Raw genomic sequence first — 21907 nt, 5'->3', positions numbered from 1 at the left:
GATTTGTAAATATTTTGTGGTATTGAGAAAAGACTATTATTTAAATATATTCAAAACATATATAACTTTTTCTTAACTTTTTTGATATTTCTAATCAATTTGTCTGCAAGTTTTTTCAAATTATTGCAAATCTCCAAAAATTTCCAATATATTTATTTGAAAAAAACCTTTGTGTAAAGGGTCCTGCGTGGTTCAAATCAATGTTGTTCCAGGATCAACTGTACTGTTATCCTGAGATTCTATAACCAATGAAACTGCCTTTTATAAGTATAAGCAAAAGAAGGATACTTTCAGACAAAAACTGAGATCATCTGTCTCCAGCAGACCTGTATTAAAAAGTGTAAAAGAAGTTTTTCAGGCTGTAAGGAACTGATACACATATAACTTTTTCTTAACTTGTTCTAGGATAAAATCCCAGATCTACAAAAAAGAAATGAAGTGCAATGAACAGTTGTTTATTAGATGTTGGTGATACAAAGATAAATGAGCTATAATATAAGACTTACCTTAAATAATTATCAAGTGGAGGAGACAAGCACATAAACAAGTAATTATATAGCTCTACAGAAAATGCAGGAGGGATGTTAAATGTATTATAATAGCAAAAAAGAGTGGCATCTAACTCACCACCATAAGTGTTTCCTACTTTGGAATCACTCAGAAACATAAAACTGTCTCCACATGAATATATGTCCAGAAGTTAAATCTCTATGTACATTTGTACTCTGATTATTAATGTTTGTTTTAAAAAATAACAGAGAGAAACAAACAAGAAAACCTGTTTTAGGAAATGGGACTGGTTAACTATCTTCCAAGTCAGTACTTCATTGCCATCATTTCTGTACAGATAATATCAATTCCTGAGCACAGAAACTATTTGGCTCTTTACGCGCGCGCGCGCACACACACACACACACACACACACGAACACACATGCACCCAAATTAAAAAAAAAAAAAACAGTGTAACGTAATTAATATGCCAAACTTATAATGAAGTGAAATTAAGCAAAACTTCATTAATGCAACATCAATATTGTAAATGTAAACATGTCAATAAATGGGAATAATAAGCTTAAGCACCTCACAAGCTAATTTGGAAATGCATAACCTAATGGCTCTAAGAGTGACAGAAGACAGAAAATCTTAGTTTTCACCAAAAATCAAAACTTTTTAAAATAAGAATCTCTAAAAGTCATAAAAATGAACAATATTTTTACTAATATTTACTAAGCCTTTTCTATATGTCAAGCACCAGCTAAGAGCTTGAAATGCAGCATCAGATTGAATATATTTGTTTAATCCTTACAGTGAGGAAACTGCATGCCTAAAAAATAAAGAAGAAGCTGCAAAACACTTTAGTACCTAACAATTTCACAGCACTGAGTTCAAAAACAGGACATAGGAAGAACATCAGCCCTTTATGTTTGCAGGAGTAAAACTACACTTTTATCAATAATATAATTTGTAAAAGTAATAACATTAATAATAAAATATAATTATCATACCTACTCCATATGCTTAGCACCTAAAACTCTAGGGAAAGGATAAATTTTACCCAAATGGAAAAAAAAATTGAACATTACCACTAGTATAGATGGATGAAGGCTAGATAGGAAAAATTAGCATCTCCCTCTTCTAGTTTCTATATCCACAGTGGTCAAAAAAAGTATATGAGATATAAAAGGATCAATCAGTATTTCATATTTTAAATATTATGCTTTTATTTCTTTTCCCAGATACGAAAGGATAAAAGAAAAAGATAAGGAAATAATCATAAAAGAAAAATAAGTACAATCCTTCCTCCTATACTGGAATAGCAACTTGAATCTAGTGAATACCTCAGGCTAAAGGTAAAAGCATTCCATGCTCTATTGAGCACTCCAGGTAGATTCTACAAAATCTGGGCACTTTAACAAAGCTAGGTGCAAAGTGAGCTTTACTATCAAATCATTTTAAATGTTTTAAAAGAAGTTTCATTTTTTTAAAAGAGAGGTTACTATGACTCCATTCACACATGGAAAAATCACTCCTAATTTATCTTTTATGAAATTGCACACACAACTTGCTTAAACCAAGGCACCATGGAACACTTGAGTAAACTTTAAAATACTCTTTTACATAAATATCTGACAGGAATCCCCCAGTACTGGTTATCTGGCAATTTGGTTGGGGGTTGTGTGTATCACAGTTTGTGCACTTTCTATTTGCATGTAAAATTTTCATAATTTTATACAAATTTCTTAAAATTGAGCAAGAAACACAATACAGAGAGGTGAAATATACAAACTATTTGCCTTTGTTGAAGAATTAGTTAAACACATGCAAGCCTGAAGAGATTCTGTTATAATGCCATTTGGAGGTGGTATACCACACTTAATTAATATGGCTTTGACTGTGTCTGGGGTATACTAAGTTTTATAAATTAATATCACTTATCTTTAGGGGAAGCTAAATGAGCACCCTACTGAGTATTATCTCATACTGAGCAATCACACTGATAATCAGTAATGACAGTTTAAATAAAATTAATTAAACAAAAAACAGGTTCAAAAAATATCTGAATTTTTAGCTACAGTATATTACTGTGAAAGTGAAAACTCAGTGTTTGAGGTTTTCAGTATTACATCTTAAATACCAAAAGGGAAGTATTTTTTTTTTATTTAAAAGAAAAGGAAAATATAATTAGTCATCTTTTTCACAAGTATGAAAAACTATGTATAATCATAAACATACTTCAATAGAACCCAGAAGGGAGTAGAAATTTTCATGTAATCCAGGAGAATTATTAAGCAAATAAAAGTTCCTTCTCATTATAGAATCAATTCTATCCAAATATATACCTGAAATACAGAAAAATATACTGCTTGAAATTATCTATTTTCATGCAATTTTACACTATATTTAAGAGGAGGCAAAAACCTAACAGCTAACATAGCTTGGCTCTTTCGTTAACTTTATTACTAACCTGGGAACTTACTGATTGAAAACAATCAAGGCTCTGGAGTCTGACTTCAGATTCATTCTAAACAAACCTTCCATGATACTACCCATCACAGAGAGGTGTTAACAGAAAATAAAAGTACTATTCACTCTCAGCTTCGGACGAAATGCCTCCCCTGACCACTCTATCTAAAGTAGTGCACGTATCCACCCCTTTTCCATCACAGCACACAGCACATTCTCTTATTATGTCCTTTCAAATGACTCATGAAAATCTGTAATTATCTCATTTATTTTCTAATTGTTAACTCTGTCTCTTTCAAACTAAAATGTAAGTGCCATGCTAGACAAACCGTCAACTGTCTTAATCACTGTGGCAGCCTGTCTCTAAGATGGTCCCAGTGACCCTGACTTATGTAACCAATAGATTTTGCAGAAATTATGGAGTGCAGTTTTCAAGACTAGATCATAAAAGATTTTACAGCCTTTGTTTTGCTCCCTCTTGGATCACTGACCCTGGAATATGCCAGCTGCCAGATCATGAGAACTTTCACTCAAGAACTTCTAAGGGGAGGCAAAGAACATGACAAAAAACGGAGGGCTTCCACCCAAAGATAAACAGGTTTCTTGTCAACAGCCATGTCAGTGAGCCATCCTGGAAATCCCAGTCAAGCCTTCACACGATCATAGCTCCAGCCAACGATTTTTCTGCAGACTCAAGGCAGACTTCAACCCAGAACCACTCAGCGAAGCAACTACCAGATTCCTGACACACATAAGTGGTATGAGATCATAAATGTTTGCTATTTAAAATCATTAAGTTTTGGGACAATTTGTCACATACCAACAGATAACCATTACAGTCACGTTGTATATGCAGCCTATATGTGCCGGGGACCAGCCCTGACATGAACCGTGGGGGTTGCAAGAGATGTCGGAGACAAAGGAACAAGAAAAGGCAAGTTAAGAGTGTGTAAAGTGGGGAACAGGGGGCCAACTCGAATATGGAGGCTGCAAAGGCCCCGAGCTCTGGACACCCACACCATTTATTGGTGTACAACACAAAGCAAGTATGTGGTAGGGGTGTGAGGGAAGAGAGCTAGAGAGGTTTGGCATTTCCTCTGAGGCATATAGAACAAATTTTATTCTAGATTTAATCATTAAACAAGCTAGAGAGGTCGTAGATAGGAGCCAGCAAGTCTGGTCGCATTCTTGTGCTTCCAAGAGGCGTTCCTCCCTTGAACAAAGAGCATGGCATTCCATAAGCTCTCTCTTTCTGTGCCAGATAAGCAGGTTATGCCACAACCTTCCTTCCAGCATATATGCACTGTTTCTACCTGATAGCTAGCAGTCAGTCAATTAATACTTGTTGAAGGTATGAATGCATGAGCAATTACTAGATGATAAAATATATAAAATACAGTTACCATCCCTGTAGGCGCTTACCGTTTGAAAGAAAAATATATAATAAAGGATTATAATTTAAGGTACAATATTGTAAAGGCCCCCAAGAAAATAAGCCAAGTGAACTAGCAACAGGAATGAAAGATTAATTCAAGAGTACAGAAAAGTACCATAAAAGGGGCTGTGGAATGGGAGTACAACAGGGAACTTGTGATGCTGATATGAAATTATAATAATGTTAACTGCTAAGCAGTATGTCTGCTTGTTCCATGTTCTTTATGTTTAAGCGCTAGTGACATCACTGGTACAAAGATATATCATGGAGAGAAAAACTGACCATTCAATCTTGCAGGTATGATATAAGCTGAGGCCAGTTTTAGGCCACAGACTTATCACCCAGGAGCAATTCCTACCATTCTACCATTCTGACTTTGATATTCCTCAGTGTTACAAATTTGGTTTTTTCAGCTCTTAATTTGTATTTTAGTGAAATTTATAAGAAGTTCTTTAGCCAGAGCCTTCTTTGAAAAGACCAAAACTTACTGTTCCCTCCCTACCAAAAAATACTTGATCATCAACTTATAATATTTTGTCCACATTTAGGTTGCACATCGTATTTTAATATTATTAAATGAAAAACACATTTATGCTCTTAAAATTTCTTCAGTTGCTTGAAAATAAGTTACAACATGCAATACGTGTTCTAAAGCCAGCTGTCATGCATGGAGCAGCATTTGGAGATGATTGCAAAGGGAAGAACTGAGACCTCACCCCACCAAATAGCACCCACTTGCCAGTCATGAGTGAGCCACTTTGGAAATGGACACTCCAGTCCCATCAAGGCTTCAGATGATTATAATCTCATCAAAGACCGCAAAACAGAACCATCCTATAAGCTGTTCCAAAATTTTTGATGCAAGAAACTGAAATACCAAGTGTTTATCATTACTTGAAGCCACCAAGTTTTGAGAAATGTTATATAGCAATAGATTATTAATACAGAACTCATAGAATACTTTTAAATGTCTAAAATATATATATGAAGAACTAAAGTAAAATGAGGTAATCAAAATATTAATAAATTTTAATATATCAATGTTCTTCACTATTGCATTAAATAACAAAGGTAATAGCAAGTCCAATTTCAATATAGTGTCAAATGCAAACCATATTTCGAAACATCTTCAGTAACTACTGTGCTTTGAAAATATCTGTGATTTCTGTTGGTGATAAAGTCACAGGTCAAATACTACTGTGGGTTTTTCTGGTATGCTGATAGGTTTTTTTCTATATGCATAACTGAAAGAAATACTAAATTTCATTTACAGATTAAAGAAAAAAAAGTTTTAATTTTTTCTTCAAGGACACCCTGACCCTTTAGTGGTCCATAGATCACAAGCTAAGAACCCCCAGTAGGTGATAAAAATAAGAGCAAAAATTGTGGTGGAAAAGAAAAAAGTAACTCAAGTTCCAATGCCTTCAGTGAACCAATGGGAGGGACTAGAAGACCTACAGTTGAGACCACCAACAAGGAGGAACCAACAGGTTGTATACTCTGATGGTTTATGCTTCAAAGAGAGCTGGAAGCTTTTGAAGTAAGAAGCCACCAGGAAAATAAAGCCATCAAAGAACATCCCTGTTTCAACTACTGCAAGGAGGAAAGAGAACATTCAAAGACGATAACAGACTTTGAGTTCCAAAGGGCAAAGTAGGAGGGTTTGGGAAGCCTGGAGGACTTGAGAGATAATATCAGATTAGAAGACTGAATGCACCTGAATGGTGAGAGAAGCAAAGGGGTACTTACTGATGATATGAATTGATTATGACTCAGTTCTGCTGAAAGGTGATTTGAATTGTGATAACTATAATTAAAATTAATAAAGAAATAAACCAAACCATGTGGACTGCACCTCCTTAATGCTTCTTCTCTCTGTCCCTACTGCCACTAGCTCAGGCCACTTCTAACCTGCCTCCATTTCTTTACTGCCCTCTCCGCCTACCATGCTACAGCAATTATCTACCCCAACACCACTCAATCTCCTGAAATGTAAATCCAATGATGCCCCTCACTCCTGTGGTTAAACTCTTTCAATAGCCCCTCATTACTCAAAGGATGACATTCTTGGCTCAAAGATCCATCTTGATCTGAACCTATTTCCTCTCGAGACAATCTCTTCACCACTCTGCCACCTTACACTGTATGATCTAGAAATAAAGAACAACTTAGAGCCGTTTAAACATGCACAGGCTGTTTCTGGGGCCTAATACCTACCCACACCTCAAACCCCATCCCCTTACCTGGCTAATTTCAACTCAGTCTTTAGCTCCCCACTTAAACTATAGCTCATGTTAGAGCCCATTTTGAATCCTCAAGACTAGGTTAGATGCTCAAAGACCTAGTGCTTGCATCATATAATATGTATACAATTCTTTAACTGCTTGTGAACATACATGTTTACTGAACTAGACTTTTAAGTCCGTGAGAACAGATATTATTTTATTCACTCAAACCATCTCTGAATTTACCACAGTTCTAAACATGTAGTGGATGTTATATTAAGATTTGTTGTTAAGTGAATAAATTAATTAGCTTCCTATCTTCCAGGCCTGGAACACCACAGCCATTGCTTCTTGCCTTGCTAAATTTTTCTCAACAATATTCTAAATAAAAAATAATTAAGATAGCATATCAGGGAGAATGCCAGGTGTTATGTCTTTTATATACTAAATAGGAAAACCCAGCCTCTTCCTAACACTGATAATGTATAGTCCCCTACACTAAAAAGAAGCATAAATTTGTAATTTAATATCACGATATCAGGTAGTAAGAAAAATATCCATTCAAAAAGGAACACGAACATCAGTGAAAAAAAATTTAACATTCAAGAAACCCCAAAGTTCTATCTACCCATCAACTCAAAAGTACAATTCTAACTGCATCTATTTAAACATTAATACCATATACTTGAAAGGTAATGTAAATTAGCTCTGTATATATTACATTTTATTTGAAAGAGCATAGACCTATATTATCTATACACAAAAATCATCTGGAGACATCAATAATTGCTTTCTTCTTGCCAACCTGACATGCTTTCACTACAAATCCATTTCACTGGTATGCCAGAAGTAAAATTATTAAGGAGTAAAAAATTACACCAACTCCTGCTGCCCAGAATCCAACCTGTCCTTCAAAACTCAGCTGAAAAGTCGCCTTCACATGAAGTCTTCCAAGATCAAATTAACCTTCCAGCCCCTATCACACCACACTAAAACTACTGATTGTCTATGCATCCATTTCTCTACTGTACCCAGAGGACAGAGACCTTCTTTTTCCATATTTCTATTTCTAAAACAGTACTAGGCACATAACAAATTCTTAATGAATGAGTGGACAAAAGAATGAATAAAACAAGTCTGTACACTCCACTACATCGTAGTTTGTTCAATTCTGAGAGCTCTTGATCTTATTCCCAAGTTTGTGCTGATTTGAGGAGGAGCTCTCTAAACTATCCTATAAATATTTAAAGATTCTAAGATAGTACTTAAGTATTACTACTGAAAATTTAAGTACAGGAAGTCCTAATGAACTCATTATGGGCTAAAAAAGGCCCACCTGACTAAGTGAATAGTTTTAAGTTCTTTAAAACAGAACTTGTTTTGATGTATTTTACATTCAGTTACCCCAGTCCATGCTGTATTTCCACTTTACACAGAAGAATATAATATGAATATACAGTTTTACTGAAAAACTGTGGTAGGGCAGACAGGGAAGGTCATACTTTTTATCACTCGTTGTTATTAACTTACCAAGGAAAATATAAAAAGTTAGTAAAAATAGAAAATAAATTATAATACAGAAAGCCTTATATCCTACTAAAACAGTAAGATAAAACTATTTTAAATGATTCTAGGTTGAGCTTTTATTTTTAAAAGCTACTGACTTATCTTCTATTACTTGACATTCAGTTAATTAAAGTCATTTTCCTTTCTTTCATAAATATGATGTCTAATTTAGCATATTCCCACAAGACACATCACATCTAGGTAGGTACAGGTAAACAAAGCTCAGTCCTATTAGGCTACATTCATCTTTGAGTGAAGTTTCACAGAAATCACACAGGAATGTACTAGAGTTGTTTGGTAACAGTTATACCGAGTAAGAAAGCCCAGAGAAGTCAGGAGGCGAGAGAATAGTGAGGTGCAAGCTTCCACAGCACATGATTTCCACAGTGGCTCTATGACCCCAGTACCCCAGGGAATTATGAGGAAAATGAAGAAAGCCTATATCTGTACTTGGGTGCCGGCTGCAATTGTTCTGAGATCTGTGAGGTGCTTTCCATACGGAAAAGTTTTTCCAAGTCCTTTACAACTAAAAGTATCTCATATCCTTTAACTGTTGACCTCTCTCAGTCAAACACCTCACTATTTCTCTGGGATAGATCTTTTTCCGTTTTGTTTACTTGAAATATTCAAAATAGTTCATTTCTCATCTTAGAAAACATCTTAGATATAGTATGTCTTTACAATTATAATGATTTTCTCAGGATTAAGGTCAATGGCTCTGATACAATTTCTCCTTTTCCATTTAAGAGTCAGGTGTCTCAAAGAGATGGCATCAAGGGAAAAGCAGAAAATAATGAGATGCAGCCTTGGTAACATGGAGAAACCCCATCACTATAAAAAAGAAATATAAAAATTAGCCAGGCAAAGTCGTATATGCCTGTAGTCTCTGCTACTTAGGGGTGTGAGCTGGAGCCCAGGAGGTTGGGGCTATAGTGAACTGTGTCTGCACCACTGCCCTAAGTGACAAAGCGAGACCCTGTCTCACGAACAAAAGAAAAAAAAAAAGAGTAAGATATACTTCTAGATTTTACACTTGGTGCTCTCAGTGGAGTAAAGGATATTACTTAATGGCAGTATAATGCTTTTGATAAAAATCATGTCACCTGGAGCCAATCTGCCAGAGTTTTCCCACGGCCCCCTAAGACTCTTAACAAGTTACTTAATCTCTCTCTGCCCCCAGTTTCCCCATCTTTAAAGATGGGAACAACAACAGTGCTTACTCAGAGTCCTGGTGTTACAATTAAATGTATTTACACAGTAAACATCTGGAACACATTTTAGCATGTCGCTAACAATTCCATAGTCCTTACCGTAACTTAACACACAGTTCTTCTAATTAGCAAACATAATTCACTAGTTATGTTGTTTTGTTTTGTTAAGATAGGGTTTTGCCCCAGTCACCCAGACTGGAGTACGGTGGCACAATCATAGCTCACTGTAACCTCAAACTCCTGGCTCAAACGATTCTCCCGCCTCAGTCTCCCAAGTAGCTAGGACTATAAGTTCATGCCTCTACACCATCACGAACAGGTAAATTTTTTTTTGATGGGCTTGTGGGTGGTAGAGACAGGGTCTCCTTATCTTGCCCAGGCTAATCTCAAATATCTGGGCTCAAGGAATCCTCCCACTTCAGCCCAAAGTGCTATGATTACAGGCATGAGCCACTGCACCCAGCCCCCTAGTTATGTTTTTACACTCCCTAAGTAAATTCTCCAGCAACTTTTATCTTTTTATTCCCTAGAAGGTTTCTGCATGCTAATGAGAGATGCATTATCAAGTTAGAGAGGCAGGGTTCTGCCATGAAGGCTTTATCTGCCATGTTAGACTTCACCTATATAAAACAGGTGCAATTAAAGTAGTTTCAAACAGCATAAAACATGATCAGATAGGCAATGTAGACAGATCATTCTGACAACTGTGTGGGAAGATAGTATTTTGGGTAGCAACTGGAAGTTGCCAGAGTCCAGAGAAGAAAAAATGAGGGAACTAGCACTCTCATAGAAGGAACCGAGAAAAAAAGAGATTCAAGTAATAATTAGAAAGAAATATTGGAAAGGTGAAGCTACTTTCTAAGAGAATATAAGAAATAAAACAAGTTTACAAGGAAAGTAAAGGGTTTAACTTAGAACACACAGAGCTTCTAGAATAGATGAGATATCCATTGAGGTCATTCAGTAGGCCAATGAATTATTTCTCAATTGGAGGAAAAGGTCCTAAAAAGAGATATACATGGTTAGCTGAAAACTTCAGAGGTGATTACCCAAGTAAAACACTACATACTGAGAAGAACAGAATCAGGAAAACAACTTAGAAAAAAACAGTAAGGCAAAAAGAAAAAATTATGCAATATAGATAAATAATGAGAGGTCAAAGGGGTATGAAATTGAGAAAATTTGATGTCACAGAAGTCAAGAAATCTTTGTTCTCCAAAGAGGAAGCATACAATTAAATCAAGTAGAGGAGGTAAATCCAAGAACTAAAAACTAAGGAAAATAACTTGTAATTTTAAAATGTCATTTATGAAAGATAAAGAAGTCACAACAATCTTAAATACATATGTGCTTCACTGCAAAGCTTCAAAATACATGAAGCAAAAACTGATCGAACAGGAAAAACAAAATCTAAAATCACAGTTGCCAACTTCAACACTTCTGTCAATAAACTGATCGAACAGGAAAAATAAAATCTAAAATCACAGTTGCAAACTTCAACACTTTCCGTCAGATGAAAATTTATACCATAAAAAATCTTTTAGCCAGGTAGAATGGCTCACACCTGTAATCCCAGCACTTTGGGAGGCCAAGGCGAGTGGATTGCCTGAGGTCAGGAGTTCGAGACCAGTCTAGCCAACATAGTGAAACCCCATCTCTACTAAAAATACAAAAAATTAGCTGGGCGTGGTAGCAAGCGCCGGTAATCCCAGCTACTACGGAGGCTGAGGCAGGAGAATTGCTTGAGCCTGGGAGGCAGAGGTTGCAATGAGTCAAGATTGCGCCACTGCACTCCAGCCTGGGCAACAAGACCAAAACTCCATCTCAAAAGACAAAAAAAACATTTTATGTTAGCAAACAAAGGTCTTAAATCAGTATCTTAGACTTCTACCTTAAGGAATCAGAGAAAAAAAAATATTAAAAGAAAGTAAATAATAAAGGTAAAACAAAAACAAAAGAACTATAAAGAAAATTAGTGAAAAGAAAAGCTAGTTTTTAAAGAGATCAATAAAAATGGCAAACCTCTAGCCAGACTAATTACAGAGAGAAAAACACAGAAAACAATTATCAATATGAGGAAAGGGGGTAATTAATATAGATCCCGCATTAAAGGGATAAGAAAATAACACAAACAACTTTATGCCCACAAGTTCAACAATATAGGCAAAATTTTAAATATAGGTAAAAATTTAAAGTTAACAGAATAGGTAAAATTTATGTCCTTGAAAGACATAAACTACCAAGGCTCACTTAGAAAAAGAAAATTACTTGAATAGTCTTATTTCTAGTAACAGACATTTAAACAAGAAAATAATGGCAAATAAGCACATAAAAAATGTTCCCTATTAGTAACTGTGGAAAACAATTTGTCAGTTTCTTATCAAGTTAAACATACACTATGACTCCCACCAAAAAACAAAAACATATACACATACACACACACACACACACACAAAAAAAAAAAAAAAAAAAACCACTGTACTCAAATGCTCATAGCAACTTTACTTATAACAGCCAAAATTGGAAACAACCCAAACTGTTGAATAGTTAAACCAACTATAGTATTACCAAACAATGAGCCTGACCCAAAGTCAACACACTGTGTAACTCCATTTATATGAAATTCTAATAAACTGAACTATAGTTCAGAATGCTGGTAAGTGTTTGTCAAAAGCCAGGATGGGAGAAGAGAACTGACTGCAAGGGGGCACAGGGGGAACCTGTTGGGGTAATGGAAATATTTCATATCACAAATAGTGCACATATTATTGTATACACTTGTCAAAATTCATCAGATTATACTCAATACTGGTGCATCATATTGTAAGTAAATCATACCTCAATTTTTAAAAAACTTTTATTTTAGGTTCAGAGGTACATGGCGCAGGTTATATAGGTAAATTCAAGTCACATGAGTTCAGTGTACAGCCAGGTATTATTTCAGCCAGGCACTGGTCCTAGCACATATCTAGTATCTAATACGTACTTCTTTCTGATATTCTCCCTCCGCCCACCCATCACCCTCCCACCCATCACCAGACAAGTATGTCCCAGTGTCTGTTTTTCTCCTCTTTGTGTCCATCTCTTCTCATCATTTAGCTCCCACTTATAAGTAAGAACATGCAGTATTTGGTTTTCTGTTCATGGGTTAGTTTGCTAAGGATAATGGCCTCCAGCTCCATCCATGTTCCTGCAAAGGACATGATCTTGTTCTTTTTTATGGCTGCGCAGTATTCCATGGTGTACATGTACCATATTTTCTTTATCCAATCTGCCATTGACGGGCATTTAGATCGATTTCACGTTTTTGCTATTATAAATGGTGCTGCAATCACCATAAATGCATGTGTCTTAACAGTAGAAAAATTTATATTCCTTTGGGTATATATCCAGCAATGAGACTGCTGGATCATACCTGTTTTTAAAAGTGTATGTTACTAATCATAGCACTAAATTATAAATGCATGGTTTACTAAGCATCTTACTTAACTTGTCCCTTAAACTAGCCCTATACCAAGGCTCAAAAGCTACCTAACTTACACACAGTCACGCAGCTAGTAAATGGCAGAGGTGGCACTCTAACCTGAGTTTCCCACATGTAGCTGTATATAATAAAGAATACACACTAATGAAAATGACTTCCTCTAGTTTCTGTGTAGGCCAGTGTTTGGTTTTCTAGCTATAGCCGTTAACCATTTGTGGGTCATGAAATCAATTTAGTGGATTCAATCACCCTGTTTTTTTTTTTAAAGAATGGAGAGAAGAAAATTGAAAGAATTGGAAATAAAAATATCAGAGTTCATTTTGCTTAGAAATGTTAAGTATTGGTTTTTAAACTTCTGTTTCAACTGAGAAGCAGAGAGTGTAGGAGTTTATGCATGCAAGGCTACAAAATAAAATGTATTTCTTACTGTAGCACCTAGCCGAAAAGATTTGAAAACCGTTGCTGCAGGCCAAACAAGGGATTACAACAGTAAAGCAGGCTGCAGTCAGATGAACAAAGAGATGAGGATCATAGAAGTACTGTACTGTAGACAAATGGTTGTAAAGGACGGGGAGAAAAGAGCAAGTCAAAAACAATGCCTAGACTCCAAAGTCACTCAGTGGACACACTGGTGGATAATTCAGCATTGTCACATCCACATTCCACGTGTTCCAAATTACCTTTTCAAACTTGTCTCCCCTCACTCTACCTCCTCCCAACCTTTTTGCCTCTATGAGGAAAACCTTCTTCAAAACCCAAGTATAAACAGTAGAAGTTATAAGCTAAACAATTATTTATTCACCTTTATTTATTACCCTAGCACCTAAGCTGCACTTTATACAAAGAGAATGCTCAGATATTTGTAGAACAAACACTGCTTATAGTCTATTAACTTTGCCTAGGGACTCCAACACTACAGTAATCCTTTATTGCCTTAACAAGACAGTGAAATTCAATTCTGACAGTAACTCAAGAAATAACCTTAAAACATGAAGTACTTTTGCAGACCTTTAACAAAACAACTTAAAGAGAGAAGTTTTTAACGTCAATGCTTCCCGTTATGTTTTCCATTTAGTGTTTCTAAAATACTGCTATTCAAATGTATGACTACAGCACAATGCTATTGTTATATGCCTCTCTCAAGCTCTGCCCCAAAAAAGGCTATTCACATTAAGAATTTCTACATTGAAGGCATACATGCAATGTGTATGTTGCGAGGGGGCAAACTTCAATCAGAAAACATACTGCCAGCACATATCAAAGCATCATTGGCAAATGCTGCCCTGAGCTCTAACATACCAGAAATAGTTTAAAGAGCCCTCAAAATATCCAGCTACCCTTTCCCTTCTCACAACTCTACATTGATCTATAACAAATATACCCTGGAAGTCTCAGCTGCAAATGTGTCACACCACTACTCTATCCATACATAAGGAAATAATTTTAAAAGGGGTTAAAAAAAGACAGAACTGAACGCAGCAGGTTAACATACTTAAACCTAAGAATAAACTCACCAAAACTCTATGAGAAAGGAAGACACAGCGTAACTAGTTCCAATTTACAAATAAATGAACAATCGAATAATTGATTTGCCAAGGTAACAAAGCTAAGAAGCAGTAAAATAAGGTCTTTCAAGAAGAATTTTCTGATTCCAAATCCAACAATGCTCTTTCTACACTGCATCGGTCAACAATGAGTAAGAAAAAATGTACTCTTTGGTGTCTCCTGTTGAAGATAGCCACGCTTATTCTCAAATCTCTACAGGAAGAGATACAGCTGCCTAAACCAGGCTACCTGCCTGATCCTTTCCTGGACTAAACTCCAGGCCTACTCAAGAGATAAGCTAAAGCACAAGATCGGAAAAGAACAGTAAGAGTGAGGAGACAGTACTTCCATCAGCAAGTCCATGTGAAGACAGTCAATGAGGAATCCAGGAGAAACAGACATGTGTATACCTAAGAAGAAAGCAGGAGCAAGGCAACATTCAGCAATCCAGGCAGGCTGTCAGAAAGACTGACAGAAAGCCTTCATTACAGAACCCATACCTTGTGCAAAAAGGGCAAGACTCTGTGTCTGGGAAGCTGACTAGGGACAGGCGAGGCTGAGAGCCAACACAAAGCAGGTTATCAGGGCAGTGACTTTTACTTGTTCCACAAAAAAATTTATTAAAATACTCACTATGTGCAGAAAGCATGCTAGGTACTAGAAGTATTAATTACATATTGTCCCTGCCTTCAAAAGGTTAAACTATTGCTGGATCCAAGATGGCCAATTAGGAGCAGCTCAGGATTGCAGCTCCCAGCAAAAGCGTGGAGGGTGAGTGGACGCCGCATTTCCAGACGAATTTTTATTGCCCACAGACCAGGAAATTCCCAGGCGGAAAGCCCCACGGGTCGCCAGCGTGGCTGGCTTGGCCAGCCTGCTGTTTTGCCGGCCCCCAGATCAGCAGATCTCCATACAAAATACACAGGTCTGGGCACCGTTTTAGCCAGTGATTGGAGCTCCTGGGAGACAGAGTCGCCCATTCAACTGAGTGGAAAGGGGACGGAAAGAGGGAGCAAGGCCAGGAGATTCCCGGGCAAAAAAGCACCACAAATCTCAGCGTGGCTGTTACAGCCAGTGCAGTGGGTCCCCACACAGGGAATCACACAGATCCTGGCGCCTTTTCAACAGGTGACTGGAACACCGGGGAGACAGAGTCAACCGTTCAACTCAAAAAAAAAAAAAAAGTGGGGGGGGCTCCAAAGCAGGGAGCCAGGTGATCAGGCTCAGCTGGTCCCACCCCCAAAAATAAAACAGCAATCAGAAAGCTCTGGATTGAGAGTTTCACAGCAAGCACAGCTGAACCCAGGAGGGTTCAGCTCTGTGGGGGAGGGGCATCCGCCATTACTGGGGCAGTCCACCGCTATGGAGGTAGTTTGCCATTGCTGAGGCAGCCCGCCATTGCCAAGGCAGCCCACCATTACAGAGAGAGTCTGCCATTACAGAGGTGGGCCACCATTGCTAAGGCAGTTCTAACTACACCCGTATAAACAGGACTGCAGGGAAGATCACACTGCAGCTGGGCGGAGCCCACAGCAGCTCAGCAAAGCCTCTGCAGGCAGACAGTGACTAGGCTGCCTCCTAACTTGGCAGTGAAGCCCTGAAAAAAGCCAGCAGCACAACAGAAACTCACAAATAAACCCCTAACTCCCTGGGACACAGCACCTACGGGAAAAAAAAAAAAACGGGATTTATGACTTCTGCTGCAGCAGACTTAAACATACCTGACCAGCAGCTCTGAATGAACAATGGAGCTCACAGCTTAACACTTGACCTCCTATAAAGAACGACTGTCTCCTCAAGCAGCTCCCTGACCCCCATATATCCAAAGAGTCACTTCATAAAGGAGAGCTCAGACTGACATCTAGCGGGTATCCTTCTGGGACAAAGATAGCGAAGAAGAAACTGGCAGCAACCCTTACTGTTCTGCAGCCACTGCAGGTGATCCCCAGGCAACCAGGGCCTGGAGTGGACCTCAGCAGTCCTACAGCAGAGGTGCCTGACTGTTAGAAGGAAAACTAAGAAACAGAAAGAAATAACTTCATCATCAACAAACTAGATGTCCACTCAGAGACCCAATCTGAAAGTCAACAACTACAAAGACTACAGGTGGATAAATCCACAAAGAAGGGAAGAAACCAGCACAAAAAGGATGAAAACACCCAAAACCAGAATGTCTCTCCTCCTACAAGGGATCACAACTCCTCACCAGCAAGGGAACAAAGCTGGATGGAGAATGAATGTGATGAATTGACAGAATTTGGCTTCAGAAGGTGGGTAATAAGAAACTTTTGTGAGCTAAAAGAACATGTTCTAACCCAATGCAAAGAAACTAAGAACCTTGAAAAAAGATTTAGTGAAATGCTAACAAGAATAAACAACTTAGAGAGGAATATAAGTGAATTGATGGAGCTGAAAAACATAACACGAGAACTTCGTGAAGAATACACAAGTTTCAACAGCCAAATTGACCAAGCAGAAGAAGGGATATCACAGATCGAAGATAAACTCAATGAAATAAAACGAGATGGCAAGATTAGAGAAAAAAGGGTAAAAAGGACTGAACAAAGTCTCTAAGAAATATGGGACTATGTGAAAAGACCTAATCTACGTTTGATAGGTGTACCTGAATGTTATGGAGAGAATGAATCCAAGCTGGAAAATACTCTTCAGGGTATTATCCAGGAGAACTTCCCCAACCTAGCAAGGCAGGCCAATATTCGAGTCCAGAAATACAGAGAACACCGCAAAGACATTCCTCAAGAAGAGCAACCCCAAGACACATAATTGTCAGATTCACCAGGGTTGAAATGAAGGAAAAAATGCTAAGGGCAGCCAGAAAAAAATATCGGGTTACTGACAAAGGGCCATCAGACTCACAGCAGGTCTTTCACCAGAAACCCTACAAGCCAGAAGAGAGTGAGGGCCAATATTCAATATCCTTAAAGAAAACTTTCAACCCAGAATTCCATATCCAGCCAAACTGAGCTTCGTTTAAGTGAAGGAAAAATAAAATCCTTTGCAAACAACCAAGTACTCAGATTTCACCACCACAAGTCCTGCTTTACAAGAGCTCCTGAGAGAGGCACTAAACACAGAGAGAAACAACCAGTACCAGCCAATCCAAAAACATACCAAATGGTAAAGAGCATCAACACAGTGAAGAAACTGCATCAACTAATGGGCAAAACAACCAGCTAGCAACAAATGGCAGGATCAAATTCACACATAACAATATTAACCTTAAATGTAAATGGACTAAATGCTCCAATCAAAACACACAGACTGGCAAATTGGATAAAAAGCCAAAACCCATCAGTGTGCTGTATCCAGGAAACCCATCTCACATGCAAGAATACACAAAGGCTCAAAATAAAGGGATGGAGGAAGATTTACCAAGCAAATGGAGAGCAAGAAAAAGCAGGAGTTGCAATTCTCGTCTCTGATAAAATAGACTTTAAACCAACAAAGATCAAAAGAGACAAAGAAGGACATTACATAATGGTAAAAGGATCAATGCAACAAGAGCTAACGATCCTAAATATATAGGCACCCAATACAGGAGCACCCAGATACATAAGTTCTTCATAACTTACAAAGAGACTTAGACTCCCACACAATAATAGTGGGGGACTTTAATACTCCACTGTCATTATTAGACAGATCAATGAGACAGAAAATTAACAAGGATATCCAGGACTTGAACTCAGATCTGGACCAAGCAAACCTAATAGACATTTGCAGAACTCTCTACTCCAAATCCACAGAATATACATTCTTCTCAGCACCACATCACACCTACTCTAAAACTGACCACATAATTGGAAGTAAATCACTCCTCAGCAAATGCAAAAGAAGGGAAATCATAACAAATAGTCTCTCAGACCACAGTGTTATCAACTTAGAACTCAGAATTGAGAAACTAACTCAGAACCACACAATTTCATGGAAACTGAACAACTGGCTCCTGAATGTTGACTGTATAAACGATGAAATGAAGGCAGAAATAAAGATGTTCTTCGAAACCGAGAACGAAGACACAACATACCAGAATCTCTGGGACACATTTAAAGCAGTCTCTAGAGAAAAATATGTAGCAATAAATGCCTACATGAGAAGCAAGGAGAGATCTAAAATCGATACCCTAATGTCAAAATTGAAAGAGCTAGAGGAGCATGATCAAAAAACTAAAAGCCTGGCAAAAGACAAGAAATAACTAAGATCAGAGCAGAACTAAAGGAGATAGAGACAGAAAAAACCCTTCAAAAAAATCAATAAATCCAGGAGCTGGTTTTCTGAAAAGATCAACAAAATAGACCCCTAGATAGATTAATAAAAAAGAAAAGAGAGAATAATCAAATAGATGCAATGAAAAACGATAAAGGGAATATTACCACAGATTCCGCAGAAATTCAAACCATCATCAGAGATTATTACAAACAACTCTATCCACATAAACTAGTAAACCTGGAAGAAATGGATAAATTCCTCAACACTTGCAGCCTCCCAACCCTAAACCAGGAAGAAGTCAAAACTCTGAATAGACCAATAACAAGGGCTGAAGTTAAGGCAGCAATTAAGAGCCTGCCACCCAAAAAAAGCCCAGGTCCAGGTGAGTTCACAGCCGAATTCTACCAGACATACAAAGAGGAGCTGGAACCATGCCTTCTGAAACTATTCTAAACAATCCAAACAGAGGAAATCCTTCCCAAATCATTTTATAAGACAAACATCATCTTCCTACCAAAACCCAGCAGAGACTCAGCAAGAAAAGAAAACTTCAGGCCAATATCCATGATGAACATAGACGCAAAAATCTTCAATAAAATACTGGCAAACCGATTGCAACAGCACATCAAAAAGCTTATTCACCATGATCAAGTAGGCTTCATCCTGGAGATGCAAGGCTGGTTCAACATACGCAAGTCTATAAATGTAATTCACCACAAAAACAGAACCAAAGACAAAAACCACATGATTATCTCAATTGATGCAGAGAAGGCCTTTGACAAAATTCAACAGTCCTTTATGCTAAAAACCCTCAATAAACTAGGTATTGATTAAATGTACCTCAAAATAATAAAAGCTATTTATGACAAACCAACAGCCAATATCATACTGAATGGACAAAAACTGGAAGCATTCCCTTTGAAATCTGGCACTAGACAAGGATGCCCTCTCTCACCACTCCTATTCAATATAGTATTGGAAGTTCTAGCCAGAGCAATCAGGCAAGAAAAAGAAATAAAGGGTATTCAAATAGGAAAGGAGGAAATCAAATTGTCTCTACTTTCTGACTGTATAGATTTACCTGTTCTGGACTTTTTATATAAATTGACTCATATCATATGAGTATCATGACTCACTGCAATCTTGACCTCCTGGGCTCAAGCAATCCTACCACCTCAGCCTCCTGAGTAGCTGAGATTACAGGCATGCACTACCTCACTTGGTTAATTTTTACTGTTTTAGAGAGACAAGTTCTCCCTATGTTGCCCAGGCTGGTTTTGAACTCCTGGGCTCAAGTGATCCTCCTGCTTTGGCCTCCCAAAGTTTTGAAATTGTAGGGCCTCTGCACCAGCCTCATTCACTTTTAGTGCTGGATAGTATTCTGCATGATGACACTTTTGAGGTTTATTCATATTTTATGGATATGGTATTTTTCTCTCTTTCAAATACTGCCCTTACTTTCATTATATGACGGTCCTTGCACATGGCCAACCCACAATCTTTACCTTAAGTTTTAGAAACAGAGTCATGATTATGTCACTGCACTTCAGCCTAGACAATAGAGTGAGACCCTGTCTCAAAAAAAAAAAAAAAAAGAAAAAGAAAAAGTGAATGAAGTACTGATACATGCAACATGGATGAACCTTGAACACATTATGGTAGTGAAGTAAATCACAAAAGACCACATATGATATGAGTCAATTTATATAAAAAGTCCAGAACAGGCAAATCTATACAGTCAGAAAGTAGACTAGTGATTACCCAGAACTGAGGGAATTGACGGAAAATAGGCAGGGACCATTTATGAACATGATGAAAATGTTCTAAAATGACTAGTAATTGTTGTACGATTCTTCTAAATATACTAAAAACCACTAAATTATACACTTTTAATGGGTAAATTGTATACTCCGTAAATATATATCAAAGCTATTACAAATATACCATGGTATATTATCATAAAAATTCAAACATAAAAATTGCAGATGGTTTATCAGCCTTAAGAAGCCATTTGCAAGCTAAGTTAGCATAGTAAGTATATAAGACCTGAAGCACTGTGGAACAAAATTCAAGCTACAGCTGCACCACTTGCCAGCTGGGCAGACTTGGCCAAACTACGTAATCTTTCTGAGCCTCAATATTGTCAACTGCAAAATAAAGACATCTACCTTGCAACGTGAGAAATAACTTCCATAATCTATAAAAATGCTCTGTATTGTTACCAATTTCTATGTATTAGTATACGAAAATGTCATCTAGAAAATTGTACATAAATATGCTTTTCTTAGGTACTATTCAAAGGAATAAAACATATAAACATTCTAATACAATTTTTTAAATCATTCATGTGAAGACCTATGCTTCATCTTTGTATTCTGCCTTACCCAGGTGCATAAGACAGTACTTTGGATATTGGAGGTGCTGTTTTCTAAATGTTACTATGTTTTAGGCATTCTCTTTCATGCTTCATATATGGTGAAATTGAATCCAAAGCCTGGTCAATGGGGGGCCATGTTTTTTCCTCTATATCACACTTACATATTTTTGGTGTCATTGTTTATTTGGGTTTTGTTGTTGTTCTTGTTGTTATTCCTTTACCATCAACCACAAGTTACATTTAAAAATATATTTCTCAGAAAAACTTGAGTATGCAAGAATCTGTAATGGTGCTATAAAGTGTTACTTACTTATGAGAAGCCCTATTACTTTCAACATTAAAAAACATAGTAAGGCATACCTGATTCTCTCATTTTTAAGCAAAATTACAAAAAAAAAAACATGTATAATATTTTTGTCTGGTTTCCTTTAATTAGCAACTACGTATTTCTGAGAAGTTGACATGTCTTTAGCTATCTTTTACCTTGTTTTTGAAGTGTGCAATTCATTCCTACAGAATGAGAGCTGATTTGAATAAATCAAAGTTGACTAACAATTTGTAATTGAACAAATTTTCTAAGTTAACATATCCACCATTGACTTTACAACCTAAAACCAACAATTTAGTGTATTTTACCAGTTCTGCCTCTTATCTTAGCACTATAAGAACAGTACATTTCCAATATATGTGACTTTTAGCAATTTCAAAGATGTTACGACACCACACATCAATGTTATATAGTTAGTTACAATTCATAACAAAGGAAAAGTTGAGAAAAATCTTACCATATCATCCGTCAGTGTCCTAATATTTAAAGGCTGCAAATAAAAAAAAGTAATCATATGAGTAATTTATAACAGCTTTTTTATTT

The 21907-nt window shown here is 37.1% G+C and overlaps 1 protein-coding gene across 1 annotated transcript in view; it reads right to left on the bottom strand.

Annotated features, from left to right (window-relative positions):
* The window catches only part of DIAPH3 (diaphanous related formin 3), a 489112-nt gene that overhangs the window by 434884 nt on the left and 32321 nt on the right, over positions 1-21907 (bottom strand). Inside the window, exon 2 of the mRNA XM_074387642.1 lies at positions 21822-21854. Coding sequence (XP_074243743.1) covers positions 21822-21854 — 33 coding nt within the window. The remainder of the gene's footprint in view (positions 1-21821; positions 21855-21907) is intronic.

The sequence above is a fragment of the Saimiri boliviensis genome, chromosome 16 (assembly GCF_048565385.1).
Source record: "Saimiri boliviensis isolate mSaiBol1 chromosome 16, mSaiBol1.pri, whole genome shotgun sequence".
In the NCBI taxonomy this organism is placed as follows: Eukaryota; Metazoa; Chordata; class Mammalia; order Primates; family Cebidae; genus Saimiri; species Saimiri boliviensis.
The sequence above is the reverse complement of the archived record's forward strand: the minus strand, read 5'-3'. Positions and strand labels throughout refer to the sequence as shown.